The 25,387-nt window shown below is 33.8% G+C and overlaps 2 protein-coding genes across 8 annotated transcripts; both read right to left on the bottom strand.

The window, feature by feature from the left end:
• On the bottom strand, window positions 6,035–10,563 carry LOC105171792 (probable disease resistance protein At1g58602). Its single transcript, XM_011093022.2, has 2 exons — window positions 9,390–10,563; window positions 6,035–8,009 (listed from the first exon to the last, which is right to left on the bottom strand). The coding sequence occupies exons 1-2, from the start codon at window positions 10,417–10,419 to the stop codon at window positions 6,259–6,261; spliced, it is 2,781 nt and encodes a 926-aa protein (XP_011091324.1). The 5' UTR covers window positions 10,420–10,563; the 3' UTR covers window positions 6,035–6,258.
• Window positions 13,953–18,416, bottom strand: LOC105171736. Of its 7 annotated transcripts, XM_011092939.2 has the most exons (6): window positions 18,089–18,416; window positions 17,903–17,973; window positions 17,659–17,741; window positions 14,933–16,761; window positions 14,629–14,789; window positions 13,953–14,478 (listed from the first exon to the last, which is right to left on the bottom strand). In XM_011092939.2, exons 4-6 carry the CDS (start codon window positions 16,622–16,624, stop codon window positions 14,451–14,453), a joined length of 1,881 nt encoding a protein of 626 aa, XP_011091241.1. In that variant the 5' UTR covers window positions 16,625–16,761; window positions 17,659–17,741; window positions 17,903–17,973; window positions 18,089–18,416; the 3' UTR covers window positions 13,953–14,450. The 7 variants fall into 7 exon arrangements, with proteins under 7 accessions (XP_011091241.1, XP_020552737.1, XP_011091246.1 ...); XM_020697078.1 differs by lacking the exon at window positions 17,659–17,741; XM_011092944.2 differs by lacking the exon at window positions 18,089–18,416 and having other exon boundaries at window positions 14,615–14,789; window positions 17,903–18,082.

Raw genomic sequence — 25,387 nt, 5'->3', positions numbered from 1 at the left:
AACACATTAATGTAGTTTGCGCTTGATTTGGTAATTTGATGATGTCGATAATGACCCATTTACTTTAATAGTTGGTAGACTTTTTCTAAAGGTTTTTGTTATTTTTTAAAAAATTATTCCTATTTAGTAACCGTGCCAAACTCCCGTGCCAAATAGAACAAAATGATGTCATTTTTGTATAGTATTAGGTAAACTGTTCTTAATTATAACAAACTATTTCTAACTGTGTCAACTCTTTGGCCTAGAAAGAGATCGTGTGAAAACAAAAGGCTAAAGAGCTTTGAAGAGAAGGGTCAAGGAATTAAAGGAGCAGTTAGAAACATATATCGGCAAAGGACCTGACCAGGAGCAAGGGGCTTTACGTCACCAGCTTCATCAACTTTTTGGCCTGGGAAGAGATCGTGTGAAACAAAAGGGTAAGGTTGTTAATGGTCGGTTGTCGTCTATCCAAATTCGGTCCCACCAATACATATCCATACTAATTTCTTTGTACTCTACCCTATAATGTACACATAGAGTCTTACTCAAATCATATCCAAAAGAATTAGGTAGAGGTGGGTCTTATCCATTTGAGACCCACTTAATATGTATTTGTATATGGAGAAAAGCAAGAATATAATGAACATTTGACATACCGAAATTGAGAATAAAATGGGAAGTCAAAAGTGGCAAAATAGATTATGGTTCAATTAGATAAGAATTCCATCTAAATGGATAAAATTTAAGTTTGACAAAAATTTAAGCCGATACTAGATGATCAAATTAAATCATAACAAGTGATTGATCACGATGCGCGATGTATAACCAGCTTGTAACACGTTGATGATGATTGATGGCGCCCAATCATCATCCAACCAACTAGGCATTTTCTTTGGCTGAAATAATAACGATGCATGCATACGATTGAAAGGTTACTATAACCTTTTTCAAAAACATCTTTTTTTTTTATTGGACATGAGAGATGAAATGAGGAAAAAAAATGTCATTGTCAGCCAATTTTAACACATATTATGGACTTTAATTTTATACAATCGTCATGAAGGTTGGAGTACCACTTGACTGACTTGATGACCGTTTAAGTGTTTTATCCGTGATAAAGTAATCTCTATTCTCATATTAATTTCACTAAAACAAAAATGATTATTTCCTATATTATATATTACCACGCATGATTTCTGAAAATCATAATAAATTAATACTTTCTATTGTGGTCCGATAAAAATTTAAGTTTTAACCACAGTTAATTATTATCTATTATGATTAATTTTATAAATAATGAAAATATTTGCTACAGCTTTTAACTGTAGTAAATAATTTGGTATTGCTTGCAAAAACTGGCTATATAATAGACGTTGTGCAATCATAATTAATTAGTATTTATTATATATAATTTTTTTACTTCTAACCATAGTAAATTAACCATAATGAAAAACTATATTTCTTCAAATGTTTCAAGTTGTTTCAATATCAAAACTATATTTCTCCAGATGTACTAAGTATATGTGTAGTAAATAAAAGCGTGGACGTGCATGATTGTTGCAGTAAATATATATGTCGTAATCAAAGTTGATTCTAGTACATGCATGCCAAAGAAAATATGTAATAGGAAGTTGAAATTGATATCGACCAAGCTCAAAAAAAGAATAACTACAAATATATATATATATATATATATATATATTACTTAAATAGCAAGCTAGTTGAATTAGTGCAATAAAGAAAAGGGTTAATTACACTTTCACCACTTTAAAAATATGGCTGAAAAAGATGATGTGGTGAAAACATGGCCTGAAGTTAGGGGACTAAAACGAGAATGGAATGAAGTTAGGGGATGAAAATTGTCTTTAAGCCTTTTATTTTCAGTCAATCACAATGCAAGCCCCAATTTAAAAAGTCACATGCCTAGCATGTGACTTTTTCCGGCGAGTGACTCAAATTTCCAATCAAATTTGTACCAAAATTGAGATTTTTTCAATTTTACGGGATCAAAATAGAACTCTAGTAACTTAGTGGACTAAAACGAGAATGGCCTGAAGTTAGAGGACGAGAATTGCTTTTAATCCTTCTTAAGTTGTGCAGCAGAAGTAATAATCTGATCATTATCAAATGAACTCAACACTTCCTCAATATCGGAAAAAAACATTGGAGAATGCGTTCTATTGGCTTCAACAGCATCATGCAGAGGACCTGGCAAATCTGGTTGAACCACAATGTTGTACAGAGCATCGAGAAGGTCCCGAAGTCCGTTTCCTTTCGGTGGAGGGGAAAATAATAGCTCAAACAAGGCCCTCTTGCACAAACCTGATGGCCTTGAATCCCACTTTTCTTTCTTGAATGTGTCGTGGAAAAACTTTTGGGACATGAGTAATTTGAGAACCACGGCAGTAACTTGGTTGCCCACGAAAAACATCGACTTTACAAACATAGCAGCATCACTTCTACTTGCTATTTTACCGAAAATTGCATCACCTGGATGGCGTTCCAATAGGTCAGACTTTTCAAGTATCAACAGCGACAATTGAAGGAAGAAGCAGCCATCTCATCACCGAGTTTAAGTCTTCTTACCTAATACCTTTTGTGTTTTCAGCATAGTAATTGCTTACAGCTTCTTTAACATTTCCAACCGCAGATGCATACTTCACCTTAGTCTGTTCAACGTTGTCTTCTTTTGATGAGCATATCAGAACATAATCCCATGCCACTTGCTTGGCACATTGGATTTTAGACAATTCAATGCCATACAGAGGGCCAAATCTCAGCAGCAACATGTGCAGCACCACTGACTCATTATCGTTGATGTGAACTTCTCTTGGCACCAAATTGTTGTTGAATGCTTCCATTATCCTCAGGCAAGTCTCACTGGTTCTACTTATCATTACTGTCCACCTAATATATATATATTTATAGGCTAAGTATTTTATTTGGGAAATCACTTCACACACTTAAGCACACACACACTTCTATTTATGCAAATATACACAGTCTCCGGAAGACGACACTGGAGTAAGAGATTTGGTTTCGATGGGACTCTGAATTAAGTCTAATTGCATTCCACTTTCCTGGTCACTTGTCTTATTGCCAAACATATACACTCCCTGGTCACTTGTCTTATTGCCAAATTCGCTTATCTCTTGTTTTTCTTGATATCTTAACTTGCATTTTTAATTATCGTATACCAAGTTTTGTCTTGTTTTCAGAAGCGGATGCCTGCTTTCTTAAGTTGTGTAGCAGAAGGAATAATCTGATCATTATCAAATGAACTCAGTACTTTCTTAATATCGGAAAAAAAAAAAACATTGGAGAACGTGTTCTATTGGCTTCAATGGTATCATTCAGAGGGTCTGGCAGATCTGGTTGAACCACAATGTTGTACAGAGCATCAAGAAGGTCACGAGGTCCGTTTCTTTCTGGGGGAGTGGAAAATAATAGCTCAAACAAGGCTCTCTTGCACAAACCTGATGGCCTTGAATCCCATTTTTCTTTCTTGAATGTGTCGTGGAAAAACTTTTGGGAAATGAGTACTTTGAGGACCACGGCAGAAACTTGGTTGCCCACGAAAAACATCGACTTTACGAACATAGCAGCATCACTTCTACTTGCTATCATACCAAAAATTGCATCACCTGGATGGCGTTCCAATAGGTCAGACTTTTCAAGTATCGACAGCGACAATTGAAGGAAGAAACAGCCATCTCAAATCATCATCGAGTCTAAGTCTTCTTCCCAAATACCTTTTGTGTTTTCAGCATAGTAATTACTTACAGCTTCTCTAACATTTCCAACCGCAGATGCATACTTCGCTTTAGTCTCTGCAACATTGTCCTCTTTTTATGAGCATATCAGAACATAATCCCATGCCACTTGCTTGGCACATTGGATTTTAGACGATTCAGTGCCATACAGAGGCCAAATCTCGACAGCGGCATATGCAGCACCACTGACTCATTATCATTGCTGTGAACTTCTCTTCGCCCCAAATTGCTGTTGGATGCTTCCATTCTCCTAAGGCAAGTCTCACTGGTTCTACTTATCGTTACCACCCACCTAATATATATATATATATATATATATTTGTGGGCTAAGTATTTTATTTGGAAAATCACTCCACACACACACTTCTATTTACACAAACATACACAGTCTCCGAAAGACGACACTGGGGTAAGAGATTTGATTTCGATGGGACTCTAAATTAAGTCCAATTGCATTCTACTTCCCTGGTCACTTGTCTTATTACCAAATTTGCTTATCTCTTATTTTTCTTGATATACAATGTTCTAGACTTGCATTTTTAATTATCGTACACCAAGTTTTGTCTTCTTTTTGCTTGTAATGTTCCGGGACAAGCCCTACTAACCTCCAACAAGTAACAACTTCCTCGTCAATAGATAATTATTTTTGCTAATGTGACAAGTTTTTGTTCATGCTTGCCTATTACGTGGAAGACATGACTTACAGTTAGACCAATATTATTTCATGAAAATAGATATTTTCAAGAATCCAAGGATATTAAGATCATAGTCAACCAACCTCTTAATATTTTTATATTGAAATTATGTAAGATTATTCGGCTTTTTTTTAAAATAATAATTACATTCATATCTTAATAAATTGGGCATTCTATTGAATCGATCAATACATCAATATAACAATAAAATAATTAAATAACCCACATATCATATGAGTAAGATTCAAACACAAATCATTAAAATAAGACCCAATTGCTAGATTTCACTACAAAAAACATGCAATATTTAACTATGTCTAATTGTCATGGTTAAAAGTAAAAAAATCGTAGCAAATATTCATTGATCGTGACCATATAACGGTTGTTGACTGTGGTATTTGCGACGGTAGCTAAAACATTTAGCTATGGCAAATATTTTGACCAAGGCTCTTAGCCATGTCAAATAACTATTTCTTAATGAAAATTCTATATATTTGCAATAATTTTATTTAACCGTGGTTAATAAAACTTATTTAACACGGTCAATTCATAACTATTAAAATTATAATCAATAGTCATTTTTTTTAGTGTTTTTCGATTTTTAAGGGAGCTATTTTGTAATTTTTTTGGAATTTACTGTTCAAATTTCATTATTCTAGTTTTGTACTGCATCTCTTTTTTCTTTATTGGGCTTTCCATAAAAACCATGCCCAGTTGAGCCCAACTTCAGTTAATCAGATCTATGTTCAATAATTCAGCAAATTAATTAAGTTGACCCAATAAATTATTATGCTTGTAATTAATTATCATTCCTCCTTGGATTTTCCATGATCAAAACTTAATTGTTCACATCAATTCCTTAATTCGCAACCATCCCCTAAGCTTATTTTTAATTAAGGGGTTTAATGCAATTTACCCATATGAACAAATTATGCCCTATAAAAAAAAACTTATAATTTATTTTTTGACTTCGTTATAAAAAAATATAGGAAAGTAAATTATTAAATTTTACAAAATACATGAGTAGACTACTAATTCTTTCTTCATAAAAAATAATTTATTTATTTATAATATGACATATGAGTTGCTTGCATTTTTCACTTAATTAAGAGACATCAGCTCTTAATCAAAGTACAATGCGATAAAGAAGAAGAGAAACGTTAATTATTATTGATATTGAATGCAATAGTTGCTGAGTAATAAACTTACAGTACTACTATTTTTATGTGGTCTAATTGTTAACTTGTCCGGAACATTGAAAATTCCTAGACGTATCAGAAGATAAGAATTGATTCAATTTGACCAAACTCGTATGCTCATCAACAATCTCTTAATCCTATATATACTCAAATTAAGAAAATACACGAGAACAAATCATCTCGTGTAGGCACAGTAATGGCGGATTGGATTTTCAATTTTTGTTGCATCTTTTATTTTATTTCATATAAGCCAAGTGTGTAAAGTTTACGTTACCAATTTTATCTAAGGAAAAATTATATGCACGTGACATGGAACGGTAGGTGATTCTTGGATGTACGTGATAAGGTAATTCTTAGCTTTTTCTATCCCTTTCTGAAGAACTTTATGTTATGATTTTTCAACAGCGGACAAGTTTAACTATCATTGTAACTTTGGTTCATGCTATATATCTCAATGCGTACATACATTCCATGATCATGAAGAAGAGGATTTGTTTCAAACTGTTGATGTTTTTTCTCGGAGAAACAAGAAAATATCTGGAAATGAAAATAACGGCTATAGAGAAGTACCTCATTGCCTCCTTCAATCATCCCCCCAAGAGGGAGGTGGAATCAACAATCGTAGAACGTGACGGTCAGCTCATCGTTGGCTAATTCCCTCGTTTCCTCGATGAGTTTATTAACTCCGTTCTGGAATCCTTCTGGCATTGATCCGATCATCAATGTCGTGAGAGTTGGTATTCCTGCCAGTTTATAAGGGATCGTTTCCAATCTATCACACTGCTCGATTGTCAAAATAGTAAGCCTTGCCAAGGCTCCTGTCTGCATCTCCAACTCCTCTATCAAATGCAGCGTTACCAGTTTAAGACGTCTGAGTTGGGGGAAATTTAGCTCACAACACACCATTTGCTTTCCTACAAATGCATCATTGCACAGGACAAGGCTCCTGAGATTGGGAAGCTTCCCTAGCACTGGCATTGGGTCTTGTTTGAATTCAGATCCATTAAACACCAGCTCAGTGAAATTTGAACCAATCTCCCGATGAAGTGGTAACTCACCAATGTATCCCTCTATGTCCAAAGCATTAAGCGCGTTACACTCTAGCAATGCTGCCACAATAGAGAGCCTTGCCACCGAGTAAGAATCGAAGTTTTTCACCACAATTGACGACCGGCCTAATAATTTAACTCTATTCAAAGTGCTGATAGTGTTCTTTAAGTCCACATTGTGCCCATCCACAATCCCTGTCAGAATTTGAAGGTTTTCAAGCTGTAGGAGATCATCCGCATCACATATGCTAGCATTGAAGTTTTCAAGTATTTCAAGCTTTTTCAAACTGTCCAGCTTCAACTTATCTTTAGTATCACTTTGAAATGCTGAAGGAAAGTATAGATGCCTCAATCTTGATAGCTTCCTCAGGACATTCGGTATAGTCATTACACAGGAAACTCTTACACGTAAGTCCAACGTTTCCAAGAACGGAAAGTTGCTTAAAGCAGATGGAAACTCCAGGAGATAGCATCCTTGGAAACCTAGGTACCTCAAGTAAACTAGTTTCTCTATACCTCTTGGAAGCTTTCTAACTCGAAAATCAACTCCATCAAAGTTCAAAACTCTTGTCCATTGGAACCCCTTAAGGTCAGAAAACTCTCTAGGCCAGGTTGATCTAGGCAGAGATTTTTCTGTATCAAAGAAAAGAATAGCTCTAATATGCTTGGCCTCAGGAACGTTTACAGAAAAGTCGTTTCTATCTTCAAACTTGTTCAAATATATGGCAACTCTGTGTGTTGAGGAGCTCTTTTTATTTCCAGGTCCAAAATCAATAACCTGAAAAAACTCTTCTCGTGTGCCTTTCCATTCACAGAGATCACGTATTAGATCATGAACCTGGCATGATTTGAACCTTCTCGAGGATGACGCCTGCTCCTGTTCCTCCACTATCACCAAGCTTCTATTCACCAATTCGTTAAAATAATCTTCAGCAACTTCAATTCTTGCTTTACCACTTTCATCTCCCGCTGATATCAGCCCTTCAGCCATCCACAATAAGTACAATATTTCGACTGATATAGCCTGATCCGGTGGGAAATGTCCCAAGTAAATAAAACACGGCTTCAAATGAAATGGTAATTCTTTGTAGCTCAAAATTATAGTATGCAATACCGACTTAACAGTACGTTGAAAGTCTTGGTGCAGGTTTTGAAAGTCTTGCTGCAGTCTGTGCAGTATCAGATCCCAGTATTCCAAATTCTTCGCCCTCAAGATACCACCGATCACAGCTATAGCTAATGGGACGCCTGCGCAATGTCGGACTATTTCCTTCCCAATCACCTCCATCTTATCAGCTGCAATGTACTCAATGTCTGCCAAAAACCAAAGATAAAAGCAGTACACACATTTAATCCAAAAATACCATATGATTACAATATTTGATTTGATATAATTACATAGATCAAACTCTGCCTAGTAATTCAGTTCACATACTAGCAGAAAAGTCACTCTCCATGCTTTGACACTGTTCTGCTTAGAGCAAGAACAAGCCTAGTTTGATTGCTAAGAGGAAAAGCAAATGAGATTTATGTAATCCCAATATAATTTGCACAATTGTAAATAGAAGACAATTTTTCTTGACATTTATAATTGAAACATTTGATTAAGATTTCAGAGTCGTGAGTGATAGCAGATGTACATAGATCTATATCTATAATTACGAAAACAAAGAGGTAAAAGCCACATCTTTCTTGCAAATAAGATAATAATAAGTTATGTAATGATAATTTATGAAAGACTAATACAAGAATTTGGCATATTATCGATAATTTATGTAAAATGCCAAATGAGGCGTAATATTAGAAATTTTGTGATTTTCTTTTGTTATCGGCTGCATTTTCTATCCAAATTTTAACGGAAAGATATAGTTATAAACGAAAATTTTGAAAAGGGTTGTAAGTGTAATTTCAAAAAGTTTGGAAGAAAAGTATAATTTTGAATTTTCAGTGGACGCTCTAAATGTAATTAACTCTTTATTTAATTTATTCTAAGGTTAATTACATTTAAACTCTATTCGAAAATGCAAAGTACACTTTCCCTTAAAAAAAATTTAAAATGCACTTACACCCCCTCCAAAAAATATTTGTTTACATCTAACTCTCTTCTGTTAGGGATTGGACACAAAATACTGATATTAGTAAAATAAATTAAATCAATTTTTAAATTTGCCCTTCATTTAACATTCTCATATATACTCTTATACTTATAAAAGGCTAAATATAAAGTATATATATATATATAGAGAGAGAGAGAGAGAGCTAATAATATTGAGGTTAATATCATTTCATTTTTTCCCCTTATAAGTACAAATTATTACATGATAATATAAAATGAGGGACAAAACTAAAATTTTACATAATCCTTTTGTTAACTCAATATTTTTCGTCCAAATTTTAATATAAGAAGGTCGGGTGTAAACAGTAAATCTTTTAAGGGGGTTTTTAAATTTTTTTTGGGAGAACATATAATTTTATATTTTTAGAGGAAATCCAAGTGTAATTAATCCTTTATTCTAGCGTAACAATTTGATTTGGTGTCTGAATTAACTGGTATATATAAGCTTCATATACTATTCCAACCAATGTTCATCTACCTATCGCATATCTATGGATCACGGTTGCATCTGTATACAACATTTCAAGATTCCAACCATATGCATCCAAGAACATAATAGAAGTGAGATGGAAACAAACCTGGGTCATTCAGTCCAGATTTGATTTCGAACAGTTGCCAACTCTCTGCCATGCCCAACGGGCGCACCTCCAGTACATCTGTGGCTATTGCTGCCACTCTTATCGACCAGGTTGTGATCAGAATTCTGCTTCCATTACAGTCATCCGGGAAGGCAAACCGCAAGTTGTCCCAGGCCTCCTCAGACCAGAGATCATCCAAAACAATAAGGTATCTCCTGCCCTTTTGGGCTTGGTAAAGCTGCTCCATCAACTCCATGGTTTCCATCTCTGCGATCTCATTCTTACTCCGCAGGCCCGAAGCAAGAGAGAGCAACATAGTCTCCAGAATATCTCTGGCCTGAAAGTCCTGCCCTATTGCAGCCCAAGCACGGTTGTCAAAATGTTTCACCAGCAAAGGGTCATTGTACAACAATTTTGCCAGAGTCGTCTTCCCGATACCTCCCATACCCCGTATTGCAATCACTGACAACTCAGGTTTTCCTCCTCCCAGCAAATACGACCTCAACCTCTCTTTATTTTCCTCCATCCCGATGAGGACAGGCGGCGAATGATCAATATTTGCACCAATTACTTGTTCTTGCTCATCCAAATTACTGCTGCTGGATATTTGTCTTGCACCAGCTCTTGCTACTGGATTGACGGCGTCCATGAAATGTTTGAGCTGATCGATTCTGCTCCTGAAGATGTAAAGATCCTTATGGAGGCTCCTGCCCGTGAAGCAATACTCGAGAAGGTAACTGATGATCAGACCACCTGATGATTTCCCTGTAGCCTCCTGTCGGGCGTAACATTCTACAGCATCCTCGATCTCATAAGCTAGGTGCGTTACTCGTTTCCTCAAGTCCCCATTAATGATATTTTTACTTCCATCTGCCTCGATTAAGAATTCTTCTATTGCACTGAGATCTAACCGGAGCTGTACAATTCCAGCCCTCAAATCTCCTGCATATCTCGCCGGAACTCCATCATCAGCCAAAAGTAAATAATCAAGCCTTTCCACAACCGTACGCACAGCGGAGACCGTCGTCATCTTTGGTGGAGGTTTTCTTTCCAGATTTACTCACTTTGCAAGGATACAAAGTTGTCTTTCCATCTAGAAAACATGATTCATAATATGATCAATATTTTATAATTAATTTAATTAGATCAAAACTTGGTTAAAACTAAAAGAAGTTCTTTTTTCACTGCTTTTAGTCAACAATTGGCATCCAGTGGAATTCGCACACTCTATAAAACCAAAATGATACACGAAACAAGAATTACTCTCTATTAATAATAAAATATAGATAATGTAAAATTTGTGTGGTGGAATGAAGTGGACGACCCCATTGACTTAAAAATCACCACGGAAATTTTCTTTTTTTGAAGAAAATTAATTGTGAGCAAAAGGCCTCATTGGGTGTTGCTATTGACTTGGGAAGGGAGACCAGCAAGAAAAAGAGAAAAAGTAGTTGAAATAGTTGATGGAGGTATTTGATTTATTATAATATTAATTATATATATATTAGGGTAAGTTATAATTATCTTTCTTAATATAATTATAAATATTTTTTATTATTTTAAAAAAATTACAAATATTTTTTCTTAAATATAAAATAATCATGTACCTTTTAGATGGTGATGTGGAAATTATTATTTTATTTTTACTGAATCTTTTTCTCTTTAAAAAATATAAAAAGAAACTTGAGAGTGAGTAATGTAAAAAAATCTATAAGTTATATTAGTTCATAAAATATATAAAATTATAATCTAAAAATATATTTTTATCAATTTAGCATAAAAATAGATGAAAATTTAATAGAGTATAACGAAATGGGTCTAATGTTAAAAGAACATTAAAATGAGAGAGTATTTGTAATTTTTTAAATAATGAGTAAGTATTTATTTTTAAATTTTAGAAAAAATGACTGTAATTTACCTTATATATTAATATTAAAAATTAATGTATTTGATTGTTACTGAATAAAATTTATAACATAATTGCAATAAATTCATAAAAAATTGCATTTAAATGATAATAATTACATTTTTAGTATTTAAAAAATGTTAAAAAAAATATTTCAATTAGATTTTATCGAACCAAACCAATCACAAAATTTACATTATTGTTAATTTTTGTGAAATTATGCATCAATAACACTATAGATACATTATACTTATCAAAAAGTTTAGGTTGGAATTTGGATTAAAATTTTCAACAATGTTGAATTTCCACTCACATTTTCCTCTCCTCGCTTACTGCTACATTTTCTCCCAAGTCTCTGGTGTTGTCGGCCTGACCTGCCTGTGTTCTTGCAGTTCTTACAAATTCATCAAGAAAAAAAGACAATCCAGTCCAAATTTCGCCAGAAATTTATGCTTTCTTTCTCTGTTTATCTAAATTTTCTTTTCAAATTGCTCCAACTTTTTCCTGTTTGGGAGTAAGTAACATCATGTACTTCAGCAAACGTAAGCAAATCAAAGCTCTGAAGGGAGTAAATGGAGTCGAGCTCATGCCCCTGGTTGAATCTGAATCCACAGAAAAGCCTGCGCGAAGGATCCTTAGATGTCCCAGCAAAGTAAAAGAGTCTGCCGCAGATAGCCGGCCAGTGAGTTATCCTGGTGAAACTTCCGGCCAGCCAAGATTATCCGGTGACAATCCCGGCCAGCAAAAAGAAGCTTCAAGTGGCAATAATAAGGTTGGGAGGCTGAAAGATTCACTTCCAAGGTTTGGCCCTTTGTACGGCATCGACATAGAAGCAGTGCAGGCCACCAAGAAGAAGGCGTGGAAGCATGTTCTGAAAAATTCATCCGAGGACGACCCCTCAGTAATTATGGAGATCTACTCAACAGCAATCAGGAAAGTTGAAAAAGAAGCAAGGGAAACGTATGCTGACAGAATACCAGGAACAGGATCTGATTTCCGATGGATGATGATCAAAGATGGTTGTTTCTTTCTCCAATTGGCGCTGTTTATTCTTGGATGTTCCGAGCAACTCAAATACCCTTCAAATGATCCCATTTTCGGCAGAAAACACAATAAGAAGGATATCAAGAAGTGGTTGGAGGCAATGTTCTTCGTCGGCAACCAAATCCCACTTGTGATTCTCAAAGAATTAATGAACCAAAAGTTTTTCCAGGACGTGATTGCGAGAGGAAAATGGGAAACACCCCCATCAGATTTGTGTAAAAAGGCCTTGTATGAGTTGCTGATTTTGCCTGCAGTTAAAAGAAACGTGCCTCTAAAATGGGGCAGTAACTTAGCAGACCAGCAGCCTTCTGATATGCTCCACGGCCTCCAACACCTGGTGATCGGACCGGGCACATCAGGTGATCTTTCTGGTGAATATGAAGCAGACGATGACATTGACTTGGAAGCCAATGAAGAGGATATTGGGGATTATGAAAGAATTTTTGCTAGAGCCATTGACGATGGCAATGAAACTTCCCCGCCTAACAATTTTGATCGTGTAAGAATGTTTCTCAATGCCATTGGCTTTCGTAGTGCAATTGATGATCGCAAAAGAGTTTTTCCGTGTGCGACAGAATTGAAACGGGCTGGTGTTCATATCAAGAAACTCAAGAGTGGGGGAGCTAGAAGCATTTGTTTCAAGAGTTACTATGTCTGGGCATATCTTTATCTGCCTGTTTTTCCCGTTGATGATCATACGGAGTTAATATTCCGAAACTTGAAGACGTATGAGATAAGTCATCAGCAACCGGGGAAACATAGGCAAGAAGTTAGCTCTTACCTTCGGGTTATGAGCGATATAATTCAGACAACCAAAGATGCAAAACTCCTGGAAAAAAGAGGAATCATTCAAGGAAATTCAGACGATGTGGAGAAGTTGCCGGGAATACTGTACAGGCTGAGTTCTGAAGACATAAGATTGACGCATGAATTTCACACGCTGAGGAGACAGATCAGGGGTTACTCCAGCCCATGGATTCATTACAAAGGAGTTGTTAACTTGGTTGTATTTCTTACTTTTCTTCAAACTTTCTTGGCCTTATTGTCATATTTCAGACCTCCTAAGCCCTAATTTCTTTCTTAATACATTTGTAATAAACAAACATTATTGGATTATGACTCAATTCCACCAAATCATGTATGGCTACTCTAAGTCCATCTCTAAAACCACTGCAAAAAACCATTTGTCCTTGTAATCATCATATGGACTTCGGATCAAATCATGCATGAAGCATAATCTATATGCTTTAGGAACATCTTTTGCTAGCTTTGTATGATGTCAATTCCACAACTTCCGATCAGGCTTGTTTTCCTTCTACACTTGCCAATTTTCAGACTAAAAATGGTAGCTTCTTGTTTTAAATGATAATTCCTTGTATTGTTCATAAACCCCCTACAAGTGGCTGATACAACAGGGTCCGGTAACGGATTGGAATTTCTATTTTAAATCATATTTCACCTCCTACTCCATTCAACATACACATGTAACGTGTATAAAGATCGCATAATGTATTTTATTTAGAGAAAGATTTTGTACACATAGCATGTGTATATTGAATTTTTCAATATTTGACTTGTTATTTATAAAAACATTTATGGTTGAACATGTGACAAGTATGAATTCCCAAACATCGGTGTTCCGTTCAGATAAATCATCCCAACTTCAGCAACGCGTCGTTTGTTTTCTATAGAGGTGGTTACTAGTTTGTTGCAAGGATTCTGAATCTCCCTCTGATCTTGCTATGTCTCCCATCTTTCCACCTTTCTTCAGCGTACCTCTCCCAACTTTCCACCTTTCTTCAGCGTACTATCAGCTTCCTTCCAAGTCAAGTGGCTCCCAGTGAAGTAAATACAAATTATATATCACTATATGATTCATCATTTTATTTCATCGTTACACTAATTACACGATAAGTGTATTTTTTCACTTACCATATAATTAATTTCAATCTGGTTAAATCTGATCTAGATTAGAAATTTACAGCCTACACATGTTCTTTTCATGTCCGGACCTTTCAGTTGCTCTAGTCCCACCTTCACGGGTCGGTCCTGGACAAACGTGGACAACAGCATCTTAAGTTGACCAGACGGTTCTAAAGTTCCGGTTCTTATCATTTAAATGGGTTTTCAGCTCCGTCGCTGACATGTGAAGAAGAGAGAACAATTTAGTTGCAACAGCAAAAAAGCTGACCTCCAAGATTATAACATACATGTAAATCATTTAAGTTTGTGACATCAATGTGGTAGCTGTAATTATACAAAATAACTCCAGAACCTGTATAACTTCACCTCCTGTACACTTTTGATCGAAGAAGGGGACTACGAGAATGAATAATAGCAGCAGTAATAGCAAAAGACTGCAGTGTCGACAGAGTTGATTGGAAATGGATGTAGTACAAACCCTCGTGGATATTCACCATTTTCAATGCTGGTACTTCTTGTTTTGAACCCTGTAAGAATTAGCAAAAGGGCATGGTTACATCTATGTTTTGCACTTTTCGTGTAATTGGTATACTACGAAAACTGACTGATTGAATGGGTGTGGTAAACTTCATTCGGGCAAGAAAGAAATGGAGGAAGATGATCTCCAAACCTGAATGAAGAGATCAGTGGACTTGCATTCCCCTGAATCAGCCATCTCAGATGAAGAATCCGCACTACTTGACCTGATGTTGAGAACTGTTATTGGGCAGCCGATATCCCAGCCACCGCAATCGCAACGGCCACCAGAGATCCACCTCTCAGTAAGACTTGAAGGGCCACCGATTCTTGTTCTTGGTCCACCGTGAAGGCCTGCAGGAATTAGAACGTCTATGCTCGTTGCGCATTCCCCATCATCTCGGGAGCATTTGGAAGGTACGGAAGTTTCTAGAGAAGCATCATTCCCTGATTTTCTGAGGAATTTCAGCCCCCATCCTCCTACGTCAGCCTCCTCACGGTTCTTGCAGATGTCTTTTACGATAATGGCAGCCAACTCAAGATTCAGGAAATAAATGTTTTCTGCTCTGGCCTTGACCCAATCGACACTGTTACGCATGTCTGCAGATGGCTCCCAAGGAGCATCTTCAAAAATAGCACTTGACCCCCAAAATTTCGAAGATGATCTTCGTTTATAAGAGTGGCTGGGCAGGAGAGCATTGACCACCTTACTTGTCAATCTCTTATTCTTCCGTTGGACATGAGTCGAGACTTGAAGCTCCCCTGTTGGATCATCACTGGAAACTGACAGAACAAACTGAGTCTCCCGGACTTCTGAATTATTTGAACACAATGTGATTGAAGTAGAAACGCGCATCTTGCCGACAAGTTCCAGCTCGAGTTCTTGAATATCACAGTCTTTCTTGCCTTTTTTACTTGAATGGAAAGTGTAGACATAATCCAAAACCTTGGATTCCAAAGACTCGACTCTCAACAAGTTGGCTACATAAACCTCGTTCTTATCATCGACGCTGAAAACATGGTGCGGTAACCCATCATTCCACGTACACTGCAGCATTCCCTGATATGAAGCAGCCGATGCAGAAGAAGATGACTTGTCAGAGGAACTCGAGTTTGTGCTCGATATAGAAACAAGCCTTTTATGCCCCAGTGCAGATACATTTCTATGATCAAGAACTGGTACCTCCTTTTGGGGCTTATGCGATAACGGATTGCTTAAATCACGTGGAGAGCCAGGGAAGTCAGAATAAACTGGTTTGCCAGCATCAACTAAACTTGTTCGACTAAAATTGACATCAAAGTCATTCGAGCCAAATTCTTTAAGCAAAGGGCTCTTCAGGATGTTTATCATGCTCTGGCTACCCGTGATGCTGCCAATAGGCCACTCATCAGTAGATTCAACGATTACGTCGGTTTCAGAAACCAAAGGACATTCAATAGCTAATCCAGCCATATTATACAAACATCTAGTTTTGCTTTCTGCTAAATTACTCGAGTCATTAGGCAAAACACGCACTTTCTGGACAGAATTCCAAGCTGCAGCACTCAATGCACAATACCGTATCAATTCAAGGCAATGAAGAACATACTTTTCATCGAATGTGATAATTTGCTCAGGGATAGTACTATGGAGACCACGAATATTTGCAAGAAACAACTCCCGGCAGGAAGAACTTGCTGTTGATCCTCTAACACTTGATATCGGAGCTTGCGGAGGATCTAATTCACTCCCGCATCTGTTGGAAACAAGTCTTTCTCCTTTCGGTTCTAGACTTTCAGTAGCATACTGCACTGTGTTCTTGTCCTTCCTACTCTCTTTCTGGACGTTCATGCTTACACCGTCCATATCCCGTCCTCAAGGGAGAAGAATACATTAATGGCGAAATAGTACTTTTTCACTTCAAGCTTCTGATTACACAAACCCACTAAGATTAAAAACTCAGCGCCGAGCTCTCTGTCAAGCAAATGATACTCTGAACCAATCTGGAAACAAAATAAAATAAGAAGTTAGTACAATTTGGTTTGAATGGCAATCCATAACAAACAGAAAAGAAGTGAATAACATCCCACAGAGCGCCAGAAATCGATAAACAATTAACATACAAGTTAAACCACTGAATCAGATGAAAAAAGGTTTTACTAGAAACATTAATAGAAAATCCTCTGGAAAGGGGTCTTATCTCTTAACACATGGTCTCATAGATCAATAAGAACAAATAGGAAAGACGGCAGCTCAATGTTCAAGAAAATAGGATTAGTAACATACACTCAAACTCAAGAATAGCTGCTCGCCTTTCCTCCTTACAATCATTATATATTGTATGCAATCAACAATGTAGCATCAGTAGGGAAAATATCACTTACATGATAAAGCATAAGGGAAGGTGAAAACACAAGATTCTTAACCAGATAAAAGACAAGCGAACAGGAAAAGTTTTGAGTTAAAACTTTCACGTGACTCTGGAATATAAAATGGTTCTTAATCATCAACCATGTAGAAAAGCATTAAGATAAATAACGAGTTCTTATTCAACTATTCTTGTCTGAATATCAAAACAAACCATCAGACAGACGAGGATGCACTGACCAATACAGAGAAGTGGGTGCAACTAGCCTAGATTCTACATATGCTCCAACAAGATTCTACTAGCATAAAAGAGAAGAACCTAGCCAATCAAATCCAACAAAATACTAACAATATTCTAGTAATTTCACTTACAATCACAGAAGTGTAAGTCACAAACCTTTCCAATGAACTCTAGAACCTTAAAATAACTCCTCAAACTAATAACCACAAGAAAACACACAAAGGAAGTAGAGACTCAGTAATAAAACAATTCAACACATCATAAACATGCATCAAAAGGACTACTTACTCACCTAAAGATATGGACTCAAAGCCAAAACACTACCATCAATCCAATACTTGAAGCAACCTCTGCATTCATCTCCAGGAGAAAAAGCTAAAACCCATCAAAGAAAACCCTTTTAAATTCATTCCCAAGACATACTCACAAAGTGAAAAACTTACCAAAATTAACAAGAAAAACACCACACGTAAGCTCAAAGTAAAACAAGAACACATGGGATGGCAAAAGAGAAAAAAGCGAAAAACTTTACCAACCTTCACATGGAAGAAGAACTTAAGCTTTCATCCCCACTACTCCAATCTTTTCAACCCACAACTAGAAATTACTGAGTTCACAAAAAAACAGATCCCAGTTGTTGAAAACTAAACCAGTATAGCAAACTACAGATACCCCACATAAATACAAGCACCCATCTAGAAAGCCAAACTGAGAAACTCAACTGAAAAATGGTTATACAATGGCGTAAGCCACGTTTGGTCTTGGAAAATTTGCATGGTCGGTCCCACACGCCACAAATTCTTGTGTTTTCATGGTCCAATCAAGCCTCCGGCCCCCCTATTCCGCGGCCGTGTTAGATATAAACTATAATTCAAAATAAGAACTGATGATAAATGCCGAAAACTCCAGAAAAATGAATATATATTTATGAGTGTAAACTATTCTGTGTGTATAGGAGGTGAGAGAAAGTGGAGAGAGAGAGAGAGAGAGAGAGAATGAAGTATATGTGTATGAGCTGGTATGCACGATGAGATACAGGAGTCATATGCCCTGTTGCCCACTAGGCGGCAAAAGGCGAGCGCATATGAACAGACGCATCGGCCATTAAAAACAAATGAAGTCCGAAGACAAAAGGAAGGACACAGTGGACCGTTGTCCTATTCCTCAAACATGTGACATTTAATCTCTGTGGATCACTATTTTTTATACGCACATTATTAGACATAAATACATGATTTTTAAATTTAAATCTTGATCGTGGATTTATGTTAATTTTTAAAATAATTTATTTTTTATTTAATTTAAATATATTTATTGATTTGAACTATTAATCTATTAAATTAATTTTTAAATTTGAATAAATTAAATAATATAATAAATCGTACACTATTAACAAGATAATATATATACATATGTTAGTATAGTAAAACATTTATTCTAAAACAATGATATATAATTTACATTATATAATAATATATATATATTAAATAAAATACGAGATAGGTACTATTTTGTAATAACATGTCTGGATTATTGCTAAAATTTTATATGCAATATAATTTTATAACTTATATTAAACACTTAGTGCTATAACCAAATATTTCTCTCTAATTTTGGGACAAGGACATTAAATTTGGAGGTGTTGTGTTCATGGGACATGAAAATTTAATGTGATGATGAGGGTGATATTTAATGTGGGCACCTCTTATCCAAATAGGATGCTATTTTGATTAATGTTGTCATGTATGGTAGTAGAATAGTGGCATCTTTCTTGTTGTTTTTGAGACTTTTGGATCTCTACCTTTGAACAATTTTGTGGTTGGTTTGGTAGGACGTGAAAAGCCAGGTCAACCCAATTCATCATGACTTAATCTGTAAGAATGAGTCACTTTTAAATAGATATTATGCATTCGATTCTTTTAATGGATGCGAGAATTATATTAAAATAATCAATACATGCCCTTACAAACAACATATGGTTTTCAGGGCATTTTCTGATTTGTGACGGTGATTGAGTTCAGTTGGTAAGAACGAATCACTTTCAATTAGATGATTGTGTATTTGATTCTTTTAATGGATGCGAGGACTTTTGAAAGTATCTTGATAAACGGTGTATAGTACTCTTGAGGGCATGTCCTGATCTGTGATGGTGATTGGATTCTGTTGATAAGAATGAATCACTTTCAATTAGATATTTGTGTATTTGACTTTTTTTTTATTGTTATTAGGACTGTTTTGAATCGTACTTTTAAGGGTATGTCCTGATCTGTGATGGTGATTGGATTCTGTTGATAAAAATGAATCACTTTCAATTAGATATTTGTGTATTTGACTTTTTTTTTATTGTTATTAGGACTGTGTTGAATCGTACTTTTGAGGGTATGTCCTGACTTGTAGGTGATTGGATTCTGTTGGTAAGAATGAATAACTTTCAATTAGATATTTGTGTATTTGACTTTTTTTTTTATTGTTATTAGGATAATTTGTAAATACCTAGATAAACAACACGCAATCTTACAAACATATTCCAACTTGTGATGGCGATTAAAGTCGAATGAATTTATGAAACAAGTGGCTTTGTAGAAAAAGTCCCCTAAGGCCCTAACTTTACTTCCCTCATAAAATTTTCAAAAAGGGAAAAACTGCTCAACTAATATCACTTTTCTCTGTTGCTAACCCCCCCCCCCACCCTTCCACCACCTCCTATTCAAAAAAAATGAAAAAAAAGAAATAGTGGTTATTACTTAGCACTGAGTCTGAGTCTATAGTTCAAAATTAGGCATAGCGTAATTTTGTTGTATATTGCTTGCACTGTCCGTATGGTAAAAAATTAGCATAGCTTAGCCCTGTAAACATTAACAAAAATACGCATTTTTCATTAAATTTTATTAAAATATTAAATATTAAATAATTATTCCCTTACCCATTCCAATTTTTAGACGACTTTGTTGTTTAATATAGGTTTCAATTTTGAATTTCATTATCATCCATAAAATAAAGGTTGTACATTCGGAGTTTTCATGCGACGGCAATGTGTTAAAATACTAAATATTAAATAAGACTACTCAAGATGGTACGTCGTTCATGTCTGTTTATCATAAATAATCTTTCACATTTTAAAATATATTATAAATAAAATTCAAATATGTACACCAACACATCATATTAAAAAAAAAAAAAAAAACTCAACTTAAATATATTATCGACACAATAAATAAAACAGTATTGTAGTATCATAAAATGTCGTTTATAAATAAAAAATTTATTTTTATATGAATATAGATTTGGCGACCATTTATCATAATTAAATTTATACATAATTTAAGTGGTAGTGGTGGTTGTATACTTGTGGTTGGGGAATAATTAGACCCTCCTCCCAATTACAAGAATTGACTCACTACAGTTGTCTGCAAGTCATGTATACCTACCTTTGGTTGTGATACAATTAATGAAATTGCACGAGACATTTTAAAATTTATTATTTTTTCTTTAATAGAAAAAATAAATAATAAATGTTGGTGTTGATTTAAATATTTTTAATAAATTGAAGCTTGTATTGTTAAGAAAATTTTGATCCAATGGTAAGATTCAGATCTTTTTATTTTTTATTTTAATCAGTGTACAGATCAAATTTATTTTTTTAGTGCAAGCGTCGTTCTTTGTATAAGTTTGGCCTATGTTGCAATAGTCGCTTCCTGGATTAAGAGGGTGTTTTGCTAAGTTTTCTTAAAATATTTTATAAGCTCTTACATTTTATAAAATATTTTAGGAGCTTATAAGATGTTGGATCTTATTTTAAAAATAAGCTCTCAAATCGTTTGGATAAAATAAGATGTTAAAGTTTATAAGATGTTAGGGTGTTTAGCATAATAAACTTTTTAATTGGTAAAATGATTAAAATGGACAGAATATTATTAGAATCGAATAAGTTGTTATTTCTGAACATATTTTATTTTAAAAAAATTTAAAATGATTTTATAAATAGTACACATTAATTTAATTTTGAATAAATATTTAATAAATAATCTTTTTTCAGTAACAAAAAGAATGACGAATTATTATCTAAACTTTTGAATAAAAATAATATATATGTATATTCATACTAGTCGAATATTAATATAGATATATAATTGATATTTTGTGTGTTAATAGAATAATTATTTCTAGCTGTATAATTTAATTTTATTTGTTAAATAGTGATCATATTATTATATTAATATTATAAATTGATTAATATATCGATTCGATCAATAAATTAAAATTATAATAAACTCAAATTAATTGAGACAAATATTCAAACATGTGGTGAGCATTAGTGATGAACTAGTTGAGGGATAGGTGGCCACAATGTTGTAGGGCTAAGACAATATTTGTGGTGCTGCAGAGGTTAGCAAATACATAGGTGATGCCGGTTTTAGTCTGTGTTTCATTGCATAAATGAATGAGTTTAATTGGCATATTGTGATTTTTGTGTAGTCCCACTGCGTTAAGGATCACAATGTTTGTAGTTATCATTAGAAATAGTTACATTCTTCTTCCTAAAGGTCTGATATAACTATATTAAAAAAAATTTATTGTTTGAAAAATTACATCTAACACTTCTGATATTTGCTTTTCTCTAACAAATAAGTCCCTTCATCAATCAAAATTCACTGAATTTGCTTATATTAACAAAAAAAACTAAATAAAAAAATTAATATTTACTCTCAATTGACTTATTACTGACTTATTGAAAGTCAATAATTATTTTCAATACTACGCTTATAACAGTGAAGATATACCTCCTCAGATGCATTAACACGTGAAGATATATGAGGATAATTTAATCATAAAACGATTTATGACCTACTATAAGTCAGTAGGAGGTAAATATAATTTTTCTTTTATTTTTTGGTTAATATCAGCAAATTCAGTGAATTTTCACTAACGTATGAACTTATTTGTTAGACAGAAGCAAACCTCAGGGGTACTAAATATAATTTTTCAAGCTACATAAAATATTATGTAATTACACCAAACCTCAGAGGAGGAGAGTGTAATTATCCCTTATCCTTATCTTAATGGGAAAATAAAGGATGTATGACTGATGGCATATGTTTTGAAGATCATGTGTTGATGATTTTATGTTGGGGATAATTACACGGTTTTTCCATAAGATTCGGTATAATTATATGAAAACTCCTTATGACTTGAAAAATTACAATTAGTACTCCTAATGTTTGTTTTTGTTCAATATATAGATTCACCTGTTTGTAAAACTCACAGAATTTGCTAACTTCAGCAAAAAAATTGAATGAAAATTAATATTTACCCTCGATTATTTGTTTAGTCCTATAAGTTTGCATGTTATTAATTTTAATTATTTAAATTTACCCATTTTATTTTTAGTCCGCTAACTTTCAACATTGTTCAATTTTAGTCATTTGACCCAATTTCAAATAATTTTACCTCTACATAGCTTTTCAAGAGCAATTTAGTCCATATTTATCCATTCATTTTGCATCTTGTAGCTAATGCTACCCTAAAATGGTATAAGAGTTTAGGCTCATTGAAAAAATATTTGTTTACATTACACTTAAAGTATTAGAATGGGCTATTAGCCTTTGTCATCAAAAGAATAAAAGAGTCATAAATTAGGCTAAAGGACCAATTTTTTGCGAAATTGATAAATAAATAACTAAATCTAATATTATCAAAGATAAATGACCAAAATATATTCAAACCAAAGTTACGGGACAAAAATTTTCTTTTTTCTTATATCCACTTTTATTTACATCCCATGCAAAAACATTACGGACTTATATATAAGAGTATTAATGTACTTTTAATAAGTTAAATCGCTATTCTTGTATATAAATATTGATAAATAATCAACATATTCAAACCTTTCACATATATATAACATTAATAATAGTTTATAATTAACTTGTCCTGGTCACTAACAATTGACAGGAGTGATTTTTTGTCTTCTTCTTGCCCATATCCATTTCTGAAATTCAAAAATTCAAATTTTTATGAAGTGGGGACCCAAATAACTCTTAATATGGACAATTAAATTAATAGCTCCAAATTCTTGATGTAGTTTCAAATTTTTAAGAGTTGCTGATCCAGTTCGAAATTATGAATTTGAGTTTCATTATATGTATGATCAGTGTTTATTTTATTTTTATGTAATTTTTTGTAATTTATAATTTCATAATGTTTAGTTCTATTGGTGTATTGCTTGAATTGAAATTTGCTCAATTATTTAATTTATTCAAACATTAACGTAATAATGTAATTCTCGCTTCTATCCAAAAAAAAAATCTTGATTGATAGGGATATTCTAAATTAAAAAAATTTCTATCTTGCAGAAGGCAGATAAAATCTTGACTTATTCTAACTGTTTAATTAAATTAATTTAATTAAAAGCTATAAGCAACTCCTTACCAACTTCTGCAAGTTATTCATAAAATTAAATCTATTAAGTTGTTTTTCCAAACACTCCGACTCAATTTTTTTTTTTTACTTTTAACTTTTATTTTCAAACATTTACAATTTTATTATCGTTTAACTTACAACTTTCTTTACAATTTATTCCCAACACAAAATACAAACTGTTGCAAACCCTTTGAGCCGTACTTCTGGAAACAGAAATTTCCGTCTTCCAATTTTAGGTCGAAAATCCGTCTCTAAAACCCTATTATCTTGTAGTGATATGATATGCATAGATGGTGCATTCTTTGTTTATTTAAATATGCAAAACATCAAGAGAAGTGAATGGTATGGAAGCCAACTTTGAAAATGGACATACATAACCAAACATTAGTAAAGTGAATGGTCAAATAATTACAGCTTTGTCTATGTCTACACTCTAGATTAACATGTCAACTGCTATTTGATAATTTCAAAATTAGAGCATTAATTACGATGTACGAGAAATTATGTTATTAGGACTAATGTTTCAAGGTAAGGTGGGCTACAAATATCCCTATTCACTGTCATGCATTTGCCATCTGATTTATAATTTTAAGGTGGAAAACTCACATTGTAAAAGTTTTTTGAAAGTTCCAATGAAACTAACGTAGACCTCTTGGGGATTTTTATTTGTTTTTTCAAGAATGAAATTTAATTTTCCACCTTTTTCTATTTATTTATATATATGATTAATTATATGGTTCTGGCCTAAATTTTGACATAATTATATAAAAATTTGTTATGATTTAAGAAAATTACATCTAATACCAATACGATGACATTTATTTCTATCCAATAAATAGATCCAGCAACTCAGCCACACACATAAGAAAAGAAAGAAATCGTAATATGAAAAACACGACTATCTAGTATCAAACATGTCTTCTTCTTCAACCTTGAGCTCCAACTCCGTAACCGTGGCTGCTGCAACCTACTACTGTTGTGTGTGATACTCAACATATCTTTACTATTATAATGGTAGTTTGATCATAAAAAAATTATTCGGGTTGTAATAAGTCTATAATAAGTCAGTTGGCCATAAATGTGGATTTTTATTCAATATTTTTGAAAATTTTAGTAATTTTCTATAAATTTTGACTAATGAATAAGATAGTAAATGTAATATTTGTCGGACCAAATTAGTTACTCTAAGAAACTTAGGCTTAATATAATAGTATATATATATAATTATATTAAATACTAAAAATTAAATTTTTTATTTCAGATTATTCTTTCATTTGATATTGTATTTAATATATACACAACATGCATATATAAAAGGTTCGTTAGATATATAATCCATACAATTTTATTTATGAGCATGACGTCGTGTATTTAAAATAAAATATAAGATGAAGCACCATCTTATAATAGAAGAACTCGAACTTTACAATAATGAATTAATAATTTTTTATCGATAATCCACAACTACGACACTATGTATTGACAATCAATTATTAATAAAAATAAATTTAAATAAAAAAGGTGTCTTCAACCTGAAAATCAAAACCTCTAGATTTTGGTTGAAAATTATATATATATATTTGGAGAATGTATGTAAATAG

The sequence above is a fragment of the Sesamum indicum genome, linkage group LG10 (assembly GCF_000512975.1).
Source record: "Sesamum indicum cultivar Zhongzhi No. 13 linkage group LG10, S_indicum_v1.0, whole genome shotgun sequence".
NCBI lineage: Eukaryota > Viridiplantae > Streptophyta > Magnoliopsida > Lamiales > Pedaliaceae > Sesamum > Sesamum indicum.
Note: the sequence above shows the minus strand (reverse complement) of the source record. Positions and strands in the feature narration are given on the sequence as shown.

Excerpts from the sequence above, each read along its gene's own strand:
- LOC105171792 (XM_011093022.2), bottom strand. The coding sequence starts at position 10,419 with ATGACGACGGTCTCCGCTGTGCGTACGGTTGTGGAAAGGCTTGATTAT. Across the intron at positions 8,010-9,389 it reads ATCTGGACTGAATGACCCAG|ACATTGAGTACATTGCAGCT; the intron begins GTTTGTTTCCAT and ends GGTTTTTGGCAG.
- LOC105171736 (XM_011092939.2), bottom strand. The coding sequence starts at position 16,624 with ATGGACGGTGTAAGCATGAACGTCCAGAAAGAGAGTAGGAAGGACAAG. Across the intron at positions 14,790-14,932 it reads CCACTGATCTCTTCATTCAG|GGTTCAAAACAAGAAGTACC; the intron begins GTTTGGAGATCA and ends TAATTCTTACAG. Across the intron at positions 14,479-14,628 it reads CGATCAAAAGTGTACAGGAG|CGACGGAGCTGAAAACCCAT; the intron begins GTGAAGTTATAC and ends TTCACATGTCAG.